The sequence below is a fragment of the Cricetulus griseus genome, chromosome 4, assembly GCF_003668045.3.
Source record: "Cricetulus griseus strain 17A/GY chromosome 4, alternate assembly CriGri-PICRH-1.0, whole genome shotgun sequence".
Classification (NCBI taxonomy): domain Eukaryota; kingdom Metazoa; phylum Chordata; class Mammalia; order Rodentia; family Cricetidae; genus Cricetulus; species Cricetulus griseus.
The window spans coordinates 177,173,654-177,192,097 of record NC_048597.1 but is presented as its reverse complement, the minus strand read 5'-3'; the positions used below and the strand labels follow the sequence as shown (position 1 = coordinate 177,192,097).

General features: G+C 48.8%; 1 protein-coding gene across 1 annotated transcript in view; it reads left to right on the top strand.

Moving 5' to 3' along the window:
• Positions 1-3,161: 3,161 nt before the first annotated feature.
• The window catches only part of Plekho2 (pleckstrin homology domain containing O2), a 25,749-nt gene continuing 10,466 nt past the window's right edge, over positions 3,162-18,444 (top strand). The window contains exons 1-3 of the mRNA XM_027411322.2: positions 3,162-3,299; positions 10,011-10,160; positions 17,233-17,349. Of these exons, the coding sequence (XP_027267123.1) occupies positions 3,288-3,299; positions 10,011-10,160; positions 17,233-17,349 (279 nt within the window). The 5' untranslated portion in view covers positions 3,162-3,287. The remainder of the gene's footprint in view (positions 3,300-10,010; positions 10,161-17,232; positions 17,350-18,444) is intronic.

The following is an 18,444-nucleotide window of genomic DNA, read 5'->3' as shown; positions in this document are numbered from 1 at the left end:
GGACGCAGAGGGGCGGAGCCAGAGGGAGCGCTCACATCTGCTGTCCAACTTCTTTCTTTGCTTCTTTGGGTTGTAGTGCACATATACGATACTCTGTTTGCTGCTACTGCTGAGGTCAGTTTCGAGGGAGGCACAAAGCTGCTTTTGAGTTTCCTTTTCTAAACCCAATCCAGGGTTGGAGGCACACACTTGGAGGGAGGGATTTCTCCCTTATAAAATTTCCTCTTGTAGAACTCTTTCCAGGCCTTACCCATTCTCTCCCATGGCAAGGTCCAGTCCACTCTAAAGAAACAACTGTAACTTCAGCAAAGGCAGTATCATGTGATACTAAAACCCTACCCCTCCGAGACCTTAGGATCCTTTCTCTCCAAGTTTTTTTTCCTTCCCTCTTCTTTAATTTGAAGCTTGCAAAGAGAAACGTGGTTAGAAGAGATGAAGGAGGAAAGAGTATTGATTTTATGATTTTGTAGCTTCCAGATCACAAACCAGGCACAGCGGCTCGCACCTCTAATCGCACTTGGGGTTCTGAGATAGAAGCTCCCGCATAGGCTGCAGTGAGAGACCCAGTCTCAAAAGCAAAACACTCACACCCACACACATAAACACAATCCCCAAACAGAGCAGGACCTCACCTGTTCTGCTTCCTTACCTTGCTCCCTCTCCCCCTCCCCCCCTGCAATGTCTTTGCCTTTCCAACCCCTTCTCTCCTCTCTCACATACATACCTCTCTCCTTGTCTCTTTTAATTTAATGACTTATGATTTGCTGACTACCAATAATTTACCTGAGCCTGTCTTCGCTCAGCCTTCTGATATATCTCGATGAGAAATGCCAGTAGGCATGTCAAACTCACATTCTCCAGAACAGAACTTTTAGTCCATGGAACACACATGATTTTCTCCTGTCTTCATTCACCAAGTAGTACCAACATTTAGGACTCTAGTTGAAAACTTAACCTTACCTTTGATGCCCTCCTCACCTACCACTGAAACTTGGTCTTCCTCCAAAATGTATTTAGAGTCTCTTAATTTCCTCCCTTCCTCATTCCTCATCCCATGGTTAGACTATCACTTCTACTCTGAATTACAGCAATAGTCTCCTAGATACCTGGAGCCCCAGCTTCCACTCTTATAATAACCCATTTTCCAACTAGCAGCAAGCTACTTGTTTGTTTGTTTGTAGACAGGGTTTCTCTGTGTAGCCCTGACTGTCATGGAACTCACTCTATAGACCAGACTGGCCTCAAACTCACAGAGATCTGCCTGCCTCTGTCTCCGGAGTGCTGGTATTAAAGGCTTGGCACAAGTGGGATTTTTATTTTGAGCTATTTACCTTCCTGTTTAAGGAACTTCAGGCAGGATGGATTGTTTTAATCTTGGAGGAAGCTGTTATATGACACTGGGGTCCTGGCACATTGTTTTCTTCATCTTTCAAAAAATTTATTTATTTATTTATTTTTGGTTTTTTGAGACAGGGTTTCTCTGTGTAGTTTTGGAGCCTATCCTGGCACTCGCTCTGGATACCAGGCTGGCTTTGAACTCAGAGAGATCCGCCTGCCTCTGCCTCCCGAGTGCTGGAATTAAAGTCGAGCGCCACCAACGCCCCGGCAAAAAATTATTTTATTATTTTATGTGTATGAGTGTTTTACCTGCATGTCTGTGCACTACTTACATGCCTGGTGTCTGAAGAGGCCAGAAGAGGGCCTCAGATCCCCCTGGAGCTGGAATTACAGACAGTTGTGAGCCACTACGTGGGTGCTGAGAATCAAACGTGGGTCCTCTGGAAGAGCAGAAGTGCTCCTAACCAATAAGCTATCTTCCTAGCCATCTCCACCCTTAAGGTGTAAGAACCAGTCCCAGGAATGAGCGAGCAGTGTGCTCCACCCTCTTCCATGGAGAACTGAAAAGGACCCAGGAGCCTAAAGGCCAGCAGAGGGCAGTGAAAGAGAAGCTTGGTCAGCTGCTGTAGCTGACTGAGACTTTGGCAGCCAGAGTCAAAGGAGGTCACCATTGATCCATCCCACACGCACAAAATTCTGGGTGCTGTAGCATGGGCACACCTGACCTGGAAAGCTCGTGTGTGTGTGTGTGTGTGTGTGTGTGTGTGTGTGTGTGTGTGTGTGTGGTGCTTGAGGTTTGGATGTGGCAGTCATCCTCCAGGCCTGTTTCTCCAGTATAAAACGAAAGTGCATGATAGAATTAAAAGGCTTTCTCGTAGGTCTCTTCACCCCATTCTCCAGCAATGTGGTCAGATCAGGGCTGGATGGAGTAAAGGTAACTTGAGAACCAAAGAGAGGTTAAACGAGGGAGAGATGAGCACGGCAGTTTGGGGTTTCAGAGAGCCATAAAGGACAGGAATCCAGACTCCGATTCTGGTTATAAACCCCAAACTCATGGCCCGGCTCCACCCAGAAGTTTCATAGGCTAGAAACCATTGCTACTACTCAGACTTCGGGGAGGAAAGAAGAGGAAACAGCCAGGCGGTGGTGGTGCACGTCCTTAATCCCAGCACTTGGGAGGCAGAGATAGATGTATCTCTGTGAGTTCGAGGCCAGCCTGGTCTACAGAGTGAGCTCCAGGCCAGCCGACTATTAGACAGAGAAACTGTCTCGAACGAAAAAAAACAAAACAAAACAAAAAACCCGGAAAGAGTAGGAACCTCTTTGTGCACTCATTTCTGAACTGTCCTGGCAGCTGGATCCATTCCCGCAACCCAGGCCCACTGGGTTAGACAACCTCAAAGGCATCAAGCACCCACCGCCTCCAAGGCTTGCTCTGCCAACCGCGCCCCCGCCACGCCTTCGCCCTGCCCCACCCCGCCCGCATCCCCCTCGCCTCTGCCTCTGGGCCGGAAGCCCCCTCCCCCTCCGTATCCCCCATCTCTCCAGTCGGTACCCCCCCAGGCTCTCTTTCTGCTTGGGTCCGGGAAACCTCTCCCCGCCCTCTTCCTGCTACTTCAGCTCCGCCCGGGTTCTTCCGTCCATTCCCGGAGCTCAAGACCAGCCCCTCCCAGTATCCTCCCCGGCCCCGCCCCTGCACCCCCCACCGGGCCACGCTCCTCATTGCGCAGCGGGCGGGGGCTGGGGGCCGCTGCACTCCTCCCCCCGCCCCCGGCCCCGGAAGCCCCTCCCCGGCCCCGGCCCCGCCCCCCGAAGTTTCTTGGGCCCCAGGCAGCCGGCGGGACAGAAGACAGCGAGCCGCCGCCCGGCTGCACATAGATGGAGCAAGTGAAGCCCGCGCGGCGCGGGCAGCAGTAAACGGCTGAACGGCCGGACCTCACAGACTCGCCATGGAAGAGGAGGTGAGGGCTGGGCCAGACGAAGCAGGGTGCTGGACTGGGGTCCTGCCCGCCCTACTTCGACCGGTCTCTGCACACTCTTTCCCTTCCCTTCTTTCAGGCAGAGCCTGGACCGATGGGGGATAGCCGGGGTGGAGGTCTAGTCCTGCACCTCGACAACAGCATCCTCGGTTATGTTTTGAGCTTTTCTCACCAACTGGAAACGGTGCCTGTCATGATTCCCATTGGATTGGCGGGGAGACTGAGGCTCTGTAGAGTTGGGTGACTTACTGAAAGTAGTTGGGTTGCTGTGACTGAATCCCGTTACACCCTTTCTTGGCTTTTCTTGCCTGCCATGGCCAGATCTACTCCTGAGAGGTCAGATTGCTTATGTATGCTAGGGGAGGGACGTTCTTCGGGGTTCTGGGCCACTGTCTCAAGGAACGAGACTGTAATGGAACCTGGTGGCAGGACCGAAGAAATTGCTTTTGTCTTTCTTGTGTAAATCTCTCAAGAGTCCCCACTGCTTTTGCCCTTTTCTTTTCAAAAGATGCCTTTTGAAGATGTTAGTTGAAGGGCCAGGTCGGCTAACTTTCCCAGAAGCAAAGTCTAGATCAGCAACATCCCTTGAGCCTCCTCTGCCCTCTGTTCTTGCAGGTTTCCCATTATCCAAGGGTCCAGGATACAGCCGCTACCTACTGCATGCTCATGAAATTATTAAAAAGCAGACTTTCTTATCCTTTGAAGGGTGGGGAAGAAAGATGAATCTTTTCCCCCTGGAGCCACCCTGGCCGACTGGGATGCCTTCAGTGAGCTCAGCTGCCTGTGTTCCTGTCAGTGTCCACTTGCGTATTTCCTGGAGCAGCAAGGCTCTGTTCCCTCTAGGCTAGACCCTGAGTTTGTGTGGGATGGTAGATAAGTCACTTCCCCTCTTAGTTTGTGTTTCCTCTTCTATAAAACATAGGGCCTAGCCTCCTCCCCTAGACCTAACAGTATGATTGTGGTCCCTGAACTCAGAGTGGGTACAGGTAGGGGGCAAAGTCAGGCCACTATGGTTTGCTGTGGTTTCTCTTGCTGTCACGGGTGGGGCTGCTGCCTGCCCCTCCGGTTCCCCTCCTGTAATGGCTGTGCTCTCTGCCCAAGGTCCCTCCCGTGTTCCCAGAGGATGTGGGTCAGGATTACTCCATCTCCTGATCTGCTCTGGTCCCCAGTTAAAGGAAGTTCTCCTGGGGCTTCCTGGGCTCAGCACAACCCTATGCTCCCTGTGATCCATAATCGCTAACATTGCTACTTTCTAACTCCCAGATACCAAAACCTCCTGACATACCTGGGTCATTAAAGTCTTGCCTATGTTACTTCCTCGGTGTAACCCCCAGGTCTTATCCACAGAGTCAAGGGGCTCTCTGTGCCTGTTTTCTCTTTGGTACCCCTAACTCTTGTTGCTTCCTACTTAATAGTGTTCACTTGTTTCCCTATGCCTCGGTGTTCATCCTTCTCTTAAATGCCTCTTAAATATGGTCACTCACTCAGCCCCTGACCTCATGCCACCTTTTCACCTCACTTTCACATCGCTGCTTTCTGCCCTTATGCTTTGCACTTCCTGGGTCCCAGGCACCCTGGGGACAAGCCTCCCTTGGCCTCTGTGTAGGATGTAGGATAGTGGTCCCTGTTAGGCTGAGGTTTGGAGAAGTGCTGGTTTGGGCTCTAGTATCTGTCTGTGTTTTCTGGTCCTCATTTTCCTAATTGTAAAATAATAAGGGAAGGGAAATCCAGAAATTTGATAATGTATATACAAAAACTTTGAAAACCAAAGATATCAATGGAGGTGTTGTTACTGTCCCTGGAGTAAGTTTGGAAACCTTATCTCTAGGCCTCCCTGGTTCTGCTCCATTGCCTTCCCAAAATCATGCCTTTCCCTGGCTCCAGGCTGTACACTTGCCCTGACTCTCATTGAGACAGGCATGGCAGTGCCCTGTCGAAGCACTGGTTTTATGACACTGGGCTAACCTCTTGTTCTTTCTGCTGTCCCTTTTCTGTAGTAAAAGGAATGAGAATGTTGTCTTTTTAATTTTTTTTATATGTATGTGTGTTTTGCGTGCAAACCTGTCTGTGAACCATTTGAATGCTTGGTGCTTGTGGAGGCTAGAAGAGGACTTCAGATATCCTGGAACTAGAGTTAAAGATGTTTGTGAGCAGGGGCTGGAGAAATGGCTCAGTGGTTAAGGGCACTGACTGGCTGCTCTTCCAGAGGTCCTGAGTTCAATTCCCAACAACCACATGGTGGCTCACAACAATCCGTAATGAGAACTGGTGCCCTCTTCTGGTATGGATGAAAACAAAGCATCCATATAGAAAACAAAAACAAAAACAAAAAACATCTGTCTTAGTCTCTTGCTGTGAAGAGACACTATGACAAAAGCAACTTACAAAATAAAGCTTTTTTTTTTTTTTTTTTTTTTTAAAAAAAAAAGATGTTTGTGAGCTGCCATGTAGGTGCCAGAAATCGAACCCAGGACCTCTGGAAGAGCAACCAGTGCTCTTAACTATGAACCAGCTCTCCAGAGCCACGAGAATGTAAATAAAGTCTCTGATGCCTTTTTCCCTTTACTTCCCCACATCCATCTGCCTTCTAAAAGGACTTCATACCAATCCCAGGCCCAGGCCCTCGCCCCAACAGAAGGATAGGATGGGGAAATCCCCCAGGGTAAGTGCCAAGAGTGTCCCAGCAGACAAGAGTAGGAGATAGCCCCCTACCCTCCTAAAGCTTCCCACAGGCAGGTTATGTACTGTCCTCATGAGCCTGGAAGATCCCTCAAGGGAGGGCCTGTATTTTCTCCTCTCTTCATATGCTTCATTCTAGAGCTCTGATAAAGTAGGTCCTTAGTATTTTTTTATTTTTCTTTTGAGGCAGGGTCTCACTATGTAGTCCTGGCTGGTGGCCTAGTATTCCCTATATAAACCAAATTGGCCTCAACTCAGAGATCATCCTGTCTTTGCTTCCTAAGTGCTGAGGTTAAAGACATGTGCTACCATGCTTGCCTTGGAGTGAGTTTAGCAGTCTATCACTGGGTTTAGTCAAAGGACAGAAGTCATCACAAGCTGCCTGTCATGTGCCATGCCAACAAGGTTTCTTCTGCTGGCTTCTGTCTGTTGTAACTTCACTGTAGCTTTTCCTCTATCCCGTTCCTTCTCAGGGTCAGGGTAACCTGTCTCTTGTTTCTCCTTGCTTTTAGAGTACCCCTGAGACACTCCCATGTCAGGCCTAGGAAGCCAGGCTGGTGCCATGGGGTACTTCAGGAGCTGCTTGCAGTAGGCAGGAGAAGGCCTGCTGAGAATGGCTGGGAGGGGAACAGAAACAGTGGTCAGCTGGTCAATAAGAGAGGAGCTGGAGAGCCTGGGCTGAGCAGGACAAAACCTCCCCTGTGAACGCTGCCAAGGGGAGGGACACCATGTTAAAACCTACTGGGGTGTAGCCAGACCCCTGGTGGGAGGAGGTCTACGGGGCAGGGAGGGAGTTTGGTGGAGGGTGGAAGCAAGTAGGACCTTGGCATTTAGCCAGGCCTCCCGTAGGATGGCTGGGCTTTGCTTTACACCATCTGCAAACCCTCAGCTGTCCCCTCCCCTCACCTCTCCTAGCCCTCCCACCCAGGCCGTCCTGGTCCCACCCATCCTTGCAGACCTAGGGCTAGCTACCCTAGCTAATCTAGTCTTGGTATTTACTAGGCACTAGTGTGCCTACCCGGTCCAGAGGTGACAGCGCTCAAGGCCTAGGTTCCAGCCTAGGCCCCCAGAGCTTCCAGCTGATGTGAAGTTCTACATGTCAGATAGGGGAGGTGGCAGATAGGGGAGACCCCGGAGACTTGAGATCCCTTTTAACTGCGGATGGTGGTTTGTACTCCCTGGAATCAGAAAAGACACTTGGAGCTCAGAGGTGGGAGATGCGAACGGTACCACCTTCACATTCCACCACCTTGTTGAGGAGACACTGAGAGCTCAGGGCTTAGGAGGTGGCCAGCAGTGCTGGCGTGCTGATAGAAGTGTGCGTGTATATAATGTGGGCATAAAGATTCCTGTCCTGGAGTTCTTCTCTTCCAGCCTTGGACCCTGTGATGGCCTGCCTGGGTCCCTGAGAGACTTAGTCCCTGGGCATCCCCCAGCCTATGAGAGCCTAACACATGGCATGGTGTCATCAGTGGCCAGGGAGAGGCAGTCGGGTATAGGATTGAATGGGAGAACCTCCCTGCTGCTGTCAAAGAGCCCTGAAGTCTCTTCTCTCTTGCCCTGGCAGGGTGGCTCATAACTGTCAGCCTCCTCACTTCCTCATTCCTGCATCCCGGAAGATCATTTGGAACCAGCCCACTTCCCCATTTCTCTTGCCATCCACAAGTTAGAAGACCAGAAGGGACATCCCACATTCCTGGAGATGTGGAGCAAGAAGATATAGCTCAGCTCTCGTTCTAAATTGAGAACCAAATCTGGAGAGAAGGTCCCTGAAACTCAAAGGGGGTCTGGCAGTGATGGGCAGTGACAACAGTAACAAGGGTGACAGCTGCCAATTACTAAGCTCAGGGTATCCTAGGATATGTGCCTTATTTTTATTTAGTGACAAACATGTATCAAGCCCTTAACTAGCCGGATGGTAGTGCACGCCTTTAATTCCAGCACTTGGGAGGCAGAGACAGGTGGATCTCTGTGAGTTCGAGACCAGCCTGGTCTACAAGAGCTAGTTCCAGGACAGCTTCTAAAGCTATATGAGAAACCCTGTCTTGAAAACCAAAAAAAAAAAAAAAAAAAAAAAAAAAAAAGCCCTTAATTGTGTGCCAGGCACTGTCTAGGCAGCTATCGAGGGATAGCAGTACACAAAACAAGCCCCCTGCCTTTGTGGAGTCCTATTTCTGTATTGATCTTAGTCAATAGGCAGAAAAGCAAGATGGATTCCTATTTATACAGGAACTGTTAGCATCTCCATTCCCCAGGTGAACAAACTGAGACACAGAAAGAGGTTTGCTCCACCTCTTTCTGGTCTGCATGACATGGGCTCTAAAGCCCATGCTCTCAGTGAAGCAAATGGTGTGGAGTTCCAGGAGGTAGAAGGGCCATAGTGAGAAACAGGCTGGAGCCACTCAGCCATAACACGGAAGCCAGGCCCTGCCCAGCTCCTGACAGCTCACCACACTTATATCTGCCTGGGCTTGTCCTTCCAAAGACATCTGTGGCCACAGGGTATCTCTGGGGAGAGGCGTGCCTTTAAATGGGGCCCCTTTTTGGAGCTCTATGTAAATAATAATGTAGTTGAAATTAGTCAGTGTTGATTTTCTTCCAGTGTCCTCTAGGTTCCGAGGCACTCTTGATTCTTTCTCTACCACCCTCTTCCACAATCAGTACCTCAGGAACCTCTAAGTTCAGCACAGTGGTTATTTAGCAAAAAAGGGTATATCTAAATTTTTATTTTTGCAGACAGAACCTCAGTGTTCATCTGCAAATCTTCAAAGAACAAGATTAAGTTTAGGACTCAGAGGTGAATTTGAACCTGTTGGGTAGTCATGTAGACCTGTATGTACCTCTGTACCCAGCACCCAGCCATCCAGCAGGTTGCAGATGTGGCATGAGACGTGAGTGACAGACCGGGAGGCTGCCAGGCAGCTACCTTCTACAGAATGATTTGAACTTAATTCCTATTACCAGCTGGTGATCAAAGAGACAGTTCCCAGAGCCCTCATCAGAGGAAGTAGCCACCCCCTAGTCCTAGCCTGGCATGGGGATGAGAACTAAGGAGTCCCCTGCTTCAGGACAGGAAGCTGGATTTGGATTCTCTAGAAAGTCAGGAAGGTGTGTGTGTAGAGAGAGATTGCCTTACACTCTCTGGTCCCTCTTGTCCTTCCAGGCCTGGCAGAAACATCCTCTATTTCAGGAGGTCTTTCTGGGCCACTAGGTCCCAGTGTCCTCTTGGATACTAGTGCCTGCTTGTGGCCTTTTCTTTTTCATTGTGTGTGTGTGTGTGTCTGTGTATACACCTGTGTGTGTGTGTGTGTGTGTCTGTGTATACACCTGTGTATGTGTGTGTGCATGTGTGCACTCATATGGAGATCAGAAGATAGCTTGTGGTAGTTGGTTCTCTTCTTCTACCATATAGGTTCTGGGGATCAAACTCAGGTCATTAGGTTTGGTGGGAAGAACCTTGACTCGCTGAGCTCTCACCTGTCCCTTCATAGCACTTTGCACTAGTTAATGTGTGTGTTTCTGGGCATTTGACTGTTTAGCTGCTCCATCTCCCCACTGTGTACTCTACGAAGGTAGATTGCATTGCTTTTGTTCTCTCTCCTGTGACAGGTGACATTATATGGGCTCAATACATTTGTTCACCAGTTTAAGGAACACTGGAAGGCACAGGGGAAGAAAATGAGTTCAGAGAGACCCGCTTTGAATTTTGGTTCTGTCTCTGTAGCCACATGATCTGAATTTCAGTTTACTGTAACATGTGGCTAACAGTGCTGGCATCTTGGAGAGCAGCTGTAAAAGTTAGGTGAAAGTGTGTGTGATGTGCAGCACAGTGGCTCACATGTAAGGTAGTGACTGGTACTATTGCTGTTTTTTTCCCTTATCTGCCTTGAGGGTTCCTGAAGAAGCTTCATGTAGGATGATGTACCCAGCACTAGATGCATCCCCTGTGTGGTCTGTGGACCATATGGCTTCATGGCAACAGCCCTCATGATGTGTCTTGGTACTGTCTTACAGAGTATGAAAGAGGGGAGCGACAAGCCTCGTGGAGCACGGACTGCAGACAAGGCTGGCTGGATCAAAAAGAGCAGTGGGGGTCTCCTGAGTTTATGGAAAGACCGCTACCTTCTTCTCTGCCAAGCCCAGCTGCTGGTCTATGAGAATGAGGTGAGGACTTGCTTGGCCCCATAGCAGAGGCAAAGCGAGCCAGGCAGGCCAGCAAGAGGAGCACCCTAAGACCGGGGCTGGAAGACTCCCTCCATTTTGTTTTTTATTTGGTTGCTTTTTTGTTTGGTTTGAGATAGGGTCTTACTCTGTAGACCAGGCTGGCTGGCCACAAAACTCGTAGAGATCCACTTGCCTCTGCCTCCCCCTGGAATTGGAGGCATGCGCCACCATACTGACCCCAACTTCACTGTAAACTGTGTTACCTAGGCAAGTGTCTTATATCCTTTGGGTCTCTGTGTGTATTATGGGGGAGATGCTTCAAACTTAGGGTTCCTGGGTGAGGGGGTCTGTGGCCCTCTGTGTATGTCGTATGTGAGTCTCCTCAACTACCTACATATATGCTGGGACTTCCTGGTTTTATGTAAGTATTTGAAAAAAACTGAAGACATTTTAGTCAGCATTGGCACTAAAAATGCTAATTAACCCTTAACCTTCATACTTTTTAAATTTATTTGTATGAGCATTTGCATTCATGTTTGTATGTGCACCTTGTGTATAGTGCTGAGGAGGCTAGAAGAGGTCTTTAGATTCTCTGTAACTGAAATTATAGGTGCTTGTCATATGGGTTCTGGAAACCAAACTTCCTCCTCCTGAGGGCTGGGATTGAAAGTGTGCGCCACCACCATCTGGCTGAAAAATTTTAAAATGTTAAATATACAACAGGAGTGGTGGTGCACACCTTTAATCCCAGCGCTCACAGAGGCGGGAGGATCTCTGTGAGTTGGAGGCCAGCCTGGTCTATATAGTGAATTCCAGGACAGCAAGGACTACAGATGAAGGTCTGAAGAGTTTTCCAGGTGGAATTGGTACTAGAAACTTCCACTGAGGCTCAGAGTTCTTTATCAGACTTTGTAACTGCCAGGCTGTTCCAAAAGCTGAAAACTTCAGCTTTTCTCTCTCCTTTAACACTGAGCTAACAGTTGACCCTTATTAAACATTTACTTACTCTTTATACATGTATATGTGCACAACACATGTGTATATATAAGTGTTTCAACTGTTTGGGATTGTATGTGCCAAGGCACATGTATAGAGGTTGGAAGGTAGCCTTGAGTAACAGTTCTCACCTTCCACCTTGTTTGAGGCAGGGTGCCTCTTGTCTATGTACTCGGCTAGCTGGACCACAAGCCTCCTGGGGATTTTCCTGTCTCTGTGTCCCATCTCATGGCAGAAATGCTGGGGTTACACTTAGACTCTCATCCCCTTCCTACGCTTAGGATCTGGACAACTAGGAATACTCAAATTTACAGCCTTTTACCTATAATGCTAGCAAGACAGGAGGATTGCCCTGAATTTGAGGACATTCTAGGCTGTATTGTGAGACCCTGTCTCAAGACAAAAGCTAAAATTATTAATTAAGGAAGCATCAGGAAGAAAGAAAAGAAAAGTACCTGTCCTGTCCTGCTGACTCCTCCAGAGTCTAGAGACAGAGAAGCTATGGGAGAACAGTGAGGAATGACGATGAGCAGACAGCCTCCCAGATGTTCTGTACTTACCAAATTAGGATGTGCCACAGCTGGGAAAGTGGCAGACTGGGGATATTTTTATTAGAAAAAGAAAAGGGGGAGGAGGGTTGATATGTTTTTTCCAGTGCCAGCTGCTGTAGGAGTTGAATGACAGGCTCTCAGCTGTCAGCCCATCAGGCACTGCCATACTTGTCCTAGACTGCCTTTCCACATCTGGCCACAGCTGGGAAGCAGGAAGGGTTTCACATTCCCTAAACATGAAAAATCCAAATCACATTAAAAAAAAATCACCATTAGAAACGTAAATGTGATTCCAAGAACTTCACACCCAGGGATGGAGCTTGGCTCAGGAGAAGGAATTGAGAAATGCTTATTAGTTCAATTCCTCTTTCTGATGTAAGGAACTAGGCGAGTGCAGACGGCTCTTGGCTGTTTCTCTGCTGTCAGAGGCTGATGTTCCAAAACTGTTGCCCCCACCCAGTGCCTCCTGCTTTATCCTTTTCTCTGAACTGCAGAAGGCCCTGGATGATTCAGCACTTTGGGTATTGAGGAGTTGTCCCAAGCCAGGCAGCCTTGGGGAGCTGGGTAGTGAAAACAGACTGAATTTGTTCCTAAGAGGGTATGTTTGGGCTAGTAGTTGTCCACTGGGGAACCTGGGTAGGTGTGGGTGTTGTGCTTTTGCTGGAGTTTCTCCTGGATGCCCAGGAAGACTTTGGAGGTCTTACCCAAGGCTGACAAACTGGATACACACACACACACACACACACACTCTCTCTCTCTCTCTCTCTTTCTCTGTGTGTGTGTGTGTTTAAAGGCAGGGTTTTGTGTGACCCTGACTGGCTTTGAACTAGCTAAGAATGTTCTTGAATTTCTAATTCTCTTGCCTCCACCTCCTGAGTGCTGGGATTATAGGTGTGTGCCACTGTGCTGGCTAGTTGTTATGTCAACTTTACAGGCTAGAGTCTTTTTTTTTGTTTTGTTTTGTTTTGTTTTTTGTTTTTCAAGACAGGGTTTCTCTGTGTAACTTTGGAGCCTATCCTGGCACCCGCTCTGGAGACCAGGCTGGCCTGGAACTCACAGAGATCGGCCTGCCTCTGCCTCCCAAGTGCTGGGATTAAAGGTGTGTGCCACCAATGCCCGGTAGCTAGAGTCTTTTTGGAAGAAGGAATCTCATTTGAGAAAATGCCACCAGCACACTACCCTATGGGAAAGCCTGTAGTTCATTCTCTTGCTTGATTATTAATGTGAGTGGGCCCATCCCATAGGTTGTGCTGTCACTCTTGGGCTGGTGGTCGTGGGTGCTATAAAAAAGTAGGATGAGCAATCCACAGGGAGCAAGCCAGTAAGCAGCATTCCTCCATGGCTTCTATCAGCTCCTTTTCCCAGGTTCCTGTTCCTGCCCCGACTTCCCTGAATGATGAACTTCAAGTTGTAAAATGAAATAAACCCTTTCCTCCAAGAGTTGCTTTGGGTCATGGTGTTTATCACATGATGGAATAAGACAACTGCCAAGCTTTATGACCTGAATTTGGTCTCCAGGATCCACATGGTAGAAGGAGAGAAGTGACCCCCACCCCCACATGGTAGAAGGAGAGAAGTGACCCCCACTCCCAAGTTATCAGCATTAAGACAGCCACCATGCCTGGTTTGTGTGGTGCTGAGGAAGAAACCCAGGGCTTAGTATATTAGAGGCAAGCGTTGTAGTACTTGAGCTACAACTGCAGTCTCTTTATTCCTCTCTTAAGAGCTACTTCATGTGGCGTGCCACTGGGGAGCACAAAAGAGACAGACTCACAGAGAATAAGGGAGAACTGTGTCAAGGTTCAGTGTTCCTGGTATCTAGTGTGGTACCTGGCAGGTGCTGATCACATTGCCTTAGTCCGCTTGGCCATCCTGACTATGGTGGGTGCTTAATAGATGTTTGCATGCCCTCAGTAGTGGATAAGACACAAGAGCACGAAAGTTTGGAGAATCATGGCAGGTAGAGGGGGAGCTTCTCAAAGTAGAAGCTGGTCCATATGCTTCATGAAAGAAGTTGGGCAGAATTGAGGATCAGGGGTTAAAAAGAGATGCGTGGAAGCAAAAATGTGAAATGACAACGGATGGAACCTGGACAGAGAGCAGGCCATCCTGGCCATCTAGTCCCTTTTCTCCTGAGAGAGAACAGGTCAGTGGTTAGCCACCTTTATCCATATAGCCATCTGCCTTGAGTACTGAGGCCTGAGCCGAGATGTTATCTGGGTGTGGGGGTTCTTATAAAAGTCCTTTGCCTTATTGATTTACTTACCTAATTACTTACTTGTTGGGTGAAGGGACATATGCCATACTGTTATTGTGGCAATCAGAGGACAACTTAAGGGAGTACTTCTCTCCTTCCACCATGTGGGTTCTGAGATTGAACTCAGGTTATCAAGTTTGGCAGTAAGAGCGTGTACCTACTATCTTAGTTAGGGTTTCTGTTGCTGCAACGAAACACCATGACCAAGAAAGCAAGTTGGGGAGGAAAGGGTTTATTTAGCTTACTTACTTCAGCATTGCTGTTCATCACTGAAGGAAGTCAGGACAGGAACTCAAACAAGACAGGATCCAGGAGGCAGGAGCTGATGCAGAGGCCATGGAGGGGAGCTGCTTGCCTCCCATTGCTTAGTCCACCTTCTTATAGAACCCAGGACCAACAGCCCAGGGATAGCACCACCTACCATGGCCTGGGCCCTCCCCTATTGATTGTTAATTGAGAAAATGCCTTATAGCTGAATCTTGAGGAGGCGTTACCTCAACTGAGGCTCCTTCCTCTAATGACTCTAGTTTGTGTCAAGTTAACACACAAAACCACCACCCAGTACAGCTACTTATGCATCTTGCTGGCTTACTCTCGGTGCAAAAAAAAAATAAATAAAAATAAAAAGATAATTTTGTTTTATGTGCTTGAATGTCTTATGTCTTGCCTACATGTATATATATGTTCACTACATTCGAGCCTGGTGTCTGTGGAGGTCAGAAGTCATCAGATCCTCCCCTGGAGCTGGAATTATGGATGGTTATGAAACACCATGTGGATGCCGGGAACTGAACCCAGGCTCTCTACTAGTACAACAGTTATTTTTAACCTCTCAGCCATCTCTCCCAGCACTCAGGAGGCAGAGGCAGGTGGATCTCTGTGAGTTCGAGACCAGCCTGGTCTACAATAGCTAGTTCCAGGAAAGCCTCCAAAGCCACAGAGAAACCCTGTCTTGACCCTGCCCCCCCCCAAAAAAAAAAGATTTCTTTTCTATAAGGCAGGCCTCAGATCCAGTCATATGGAAGTTGGTTATCGCCATAACAGTTGTGACACTATCGCACCAATGAGCACATCTTCCTGAGGCAGCCTCCTGTTCACTTCCATGATTTCTGTATGTCCTGCAGTCAAAATGTGTGGTTTCTTTAGCATGTGTGGCTGTTAATAGCCTCAAGGCCGCTGAGATTGAATATGTCTGGCATAAAACAATGGATCTCAGGGGTTTACTTACATCAGGGTCACCTGGAGTGATAGTTAAAATTCACATTGTCCCCAACACTTGGGAAGCAGAGGCAGGTGGATCTTTGTGGGTTCAAGGTTGGCCTGGTCTGCAGGGTAAGTTCCAGGACAGCCAGGTCTACACTGAGAAACCCGGTTTTGAAAAACAAGACAAAACAAAAATTTATTTCACATTTTCAGGCTCATGCTCCCCGAGTTTATGATTGGGTCAGAGGTACCCACAAAGTTGCATTTCTAGCAAGTTATCAAGTGGCATTAATGCACTGGCCAATGCTTTCGTAGGTGTTTGCATGACCCTGGCAGTAAGTGACGGGGGACCCGAGAGGCATGAGAACACTAGATCCTACACTGGGAGGGCTCCTGACACAGAGCAAACAATTAAGAAGTGTCAATCAAGCCGGACAGTGGTGGTGCATGCTTTTAATCCCAGAACTCAGGAGGCAGGGGCAGGTGAATTTCTTTGAATTTGAGGCCAGCCTGGTCTACATAGCCATTCAGGGCTATGCATACTATACACACCACACACGCACACACACGCACCACACACACACACACACATAGGGCCTGTTTCTGTTTCCCAGGAAGTTGTACCAACTGGGTCACCTCCAGAAGAGGAACCAGTTAACCACTATTAAGGCAGAACTTATTCTAGGCAGCTTGCCCGAGAGGTATCCTATGCCCAAAACCTTCTAGTGTCAGGGCTGGCAGGCAGGAAGTTTAGAAGGCAGCCTGGTGTTGTGTGACAAAAATTTTCCTGGGGAGACAAAACACATTCATCTACTGATCACCGCTGATAGAGAACCCACAACAGATCAAAATACAGACACCACCAAAGTCCAGCTTGGTGAACCAATGAGATTTATTGGGGTGACTTACAGGAATATGGGTAAGAGGTTACTCTCAGGAGCAGACATGACACAAAAGATAGCTGTGTCTCCAGAGTTCGCCCAGCATGGGTGACAGCTCACAAAAGCTGGGAACCTTGAGCATACTGCACAGCTGGCAGCTTAACAGATTGGAGAGTGTCCTCCTCGGATGCTTCAGCTGGTCTAAACCTCTTTGGGTAGCTTTTCTTTGCAGCTCAGCTTGTCTGGTCTTTGCAGCTGGGCTCTGCTTACTGTGCCAGGGAAGGGGCCTACTAAATCTGGTCATTTTCAGGGAGTTCCTGAAGCTTTTGTGTTGTCGTTATTTACCTCCCTGCTTAAGGAGCTCCCTGAGGATTTAGAGGAGACTGTCACAAGACAATTAGCCAGTGGTGGAGAACAGGCACTATTTGGCCACTGGCCTACATAGTGATGAAGCTAGAGTAACAGGCCGGCAGAGGGAGGGATGTTCTTACGCTCTTGTCTCTCTGTTGTGTATGGCCTTCAGCCTGGGGTGGGGGAGCCCTCTGCCTAGCTAGCAGTCAGAATGGGGAGGTGACAAGTGAGGGAGCTGCTGTCCGATTCAGGATCACGTGGCTTGAAGGCAGGGCATGTGAGCCCACGCGTGTCTGGTTCATGGTCTTCATGGAAAGCTTTTATTGAGTTTCATGGAGTTCTGGATTCTTCTACATATCTCTACCTGGCCTCTGTGCCTTCACAGACCCCCAGGTACCCTTTTCTAAGCCTCCCTAGCTTCTCCTACTTTTGCCTCTGGTTTTGGGCTCACTGGACCCATCCCTTAGGCACAAACCCACCTCAAACTTTGTATCTCTGTATAATCCTGGCTGTCCTGGAACTCACTCTGTAGACCAGGCTGCCCTTGAACTCACAGAGATACATCTGCCTCTGCCTCCTGAGTGCTGGGATTAAAGGTGTGTGCCACCACTGCCTGGCTTTATATCCCACTTCCTATCAGGATGGTGAACTTTATGGACACCTGCCGACAGCACACGCTGGCACTGTTTCCTTGCCAGGGTCTGAATATCACACCTTGGTTATCTGATGTTCTTTTCGAGTAGGATCAGAGTATGGGATGTATATTCAGTGATGGAGGCTCTTGGAGGATCTGGCTCTCACCAGTCCACTTTTTTGCCTCTCCCCCTCCCCAGGATGAGCAGAAATGTGTAGAGACGGTAGAACTCGGAAGCTATGAGAAGTGTCAGGACCTTCGAGCCGTCCTCAAGCGGAAGCACCGCTTTATCCTGCTGCGATCACCAGGGAACAAGGTAGGGGCCATCCTGAAGGCTGCCTCCCTCTGGGCAGTCTGCAGGCTCCCTGTTAGGTGGGCTGAAGCTTACATCTAGCAGCGTCCTCTGGTTGATGGGTGATGTGGGCTGTGCTGGAACTTCTCCCTTCTCAGCCCTGAGATGATCATTGCAGGCTATCGTTGGAAGCAGCCACTGGAAGGCAGACCTTGAGTTCTGGACATAGGAGGCACAGGCTGAGAAAGGACAGCTATGGATAAGGTCTCTTCCCTAACCAGGCCTTCAGTACCCCAACAGAGCCTGGAACAGAGGCAAGAATACGACATCCTCTCCATTCTGCCCTCTAGGTGTCTCTTGGGCCCAGAACTAGGAGGCTCATAGCCCTAGCTTGCCTCCTTTTGTGATTTGCTTTTTTTCTGAGACTGTCTCCTTTAGGTACAGGTGAAGTTTGCTGTTTGTACCATTTACATTTTTTTTTGAGGTTTATTTCTGTTGTATGTGTATGAGTGTTTGCAGGCATGTGTGTCTGTTTACTACATGCGTGCCTGGTGCCTACAGAGGCCAGGTTGTCAGATCTTCTGGAATTGGAGTTACAGATGGTTGTGAGCTACCGTGTGGGTACTGGGAATCGAATCCAGGTCCTCTGCAAGAACAGCCAGTGCTGTTCACCACTGAGCATCTCTTTATCCCACCTACCACTTTTCCTGGAGAAAGTCTGCTGGTCTGGGCCTACTGGAACCATCCTGTTTCTTTCCTGGGCTAGAAGTTAGGAGCCTAGTCTCCTGTGGTCCCTGTGGTCCTGGACACTGGAAGACATCACAGTGCTTTCCTCATTAGTCTGTTGTACCCAAGAATGTTTCACCAAGACAGGGGCAGGCTTCTAGTGTCCTGAGGGTCAAGGCGCCAGGGCCCAGGTTCTTTTGATATCTGGGGCTTAGGGTACTTTGAGGACAGAGAATGGTCTTTCAGACCCTGTAAGCCTTTTCTTGTAGCGGAGACCTGCTGCCCCTCTGAGCAGGTGCGAAATTTGCATCTGTTTGAGAGGTGCAAAGTACATTGTACACAAAGGCCAGCAGCACCTTTGTCTGCCCATGCTTGTGCATTTCCATAGGTGTG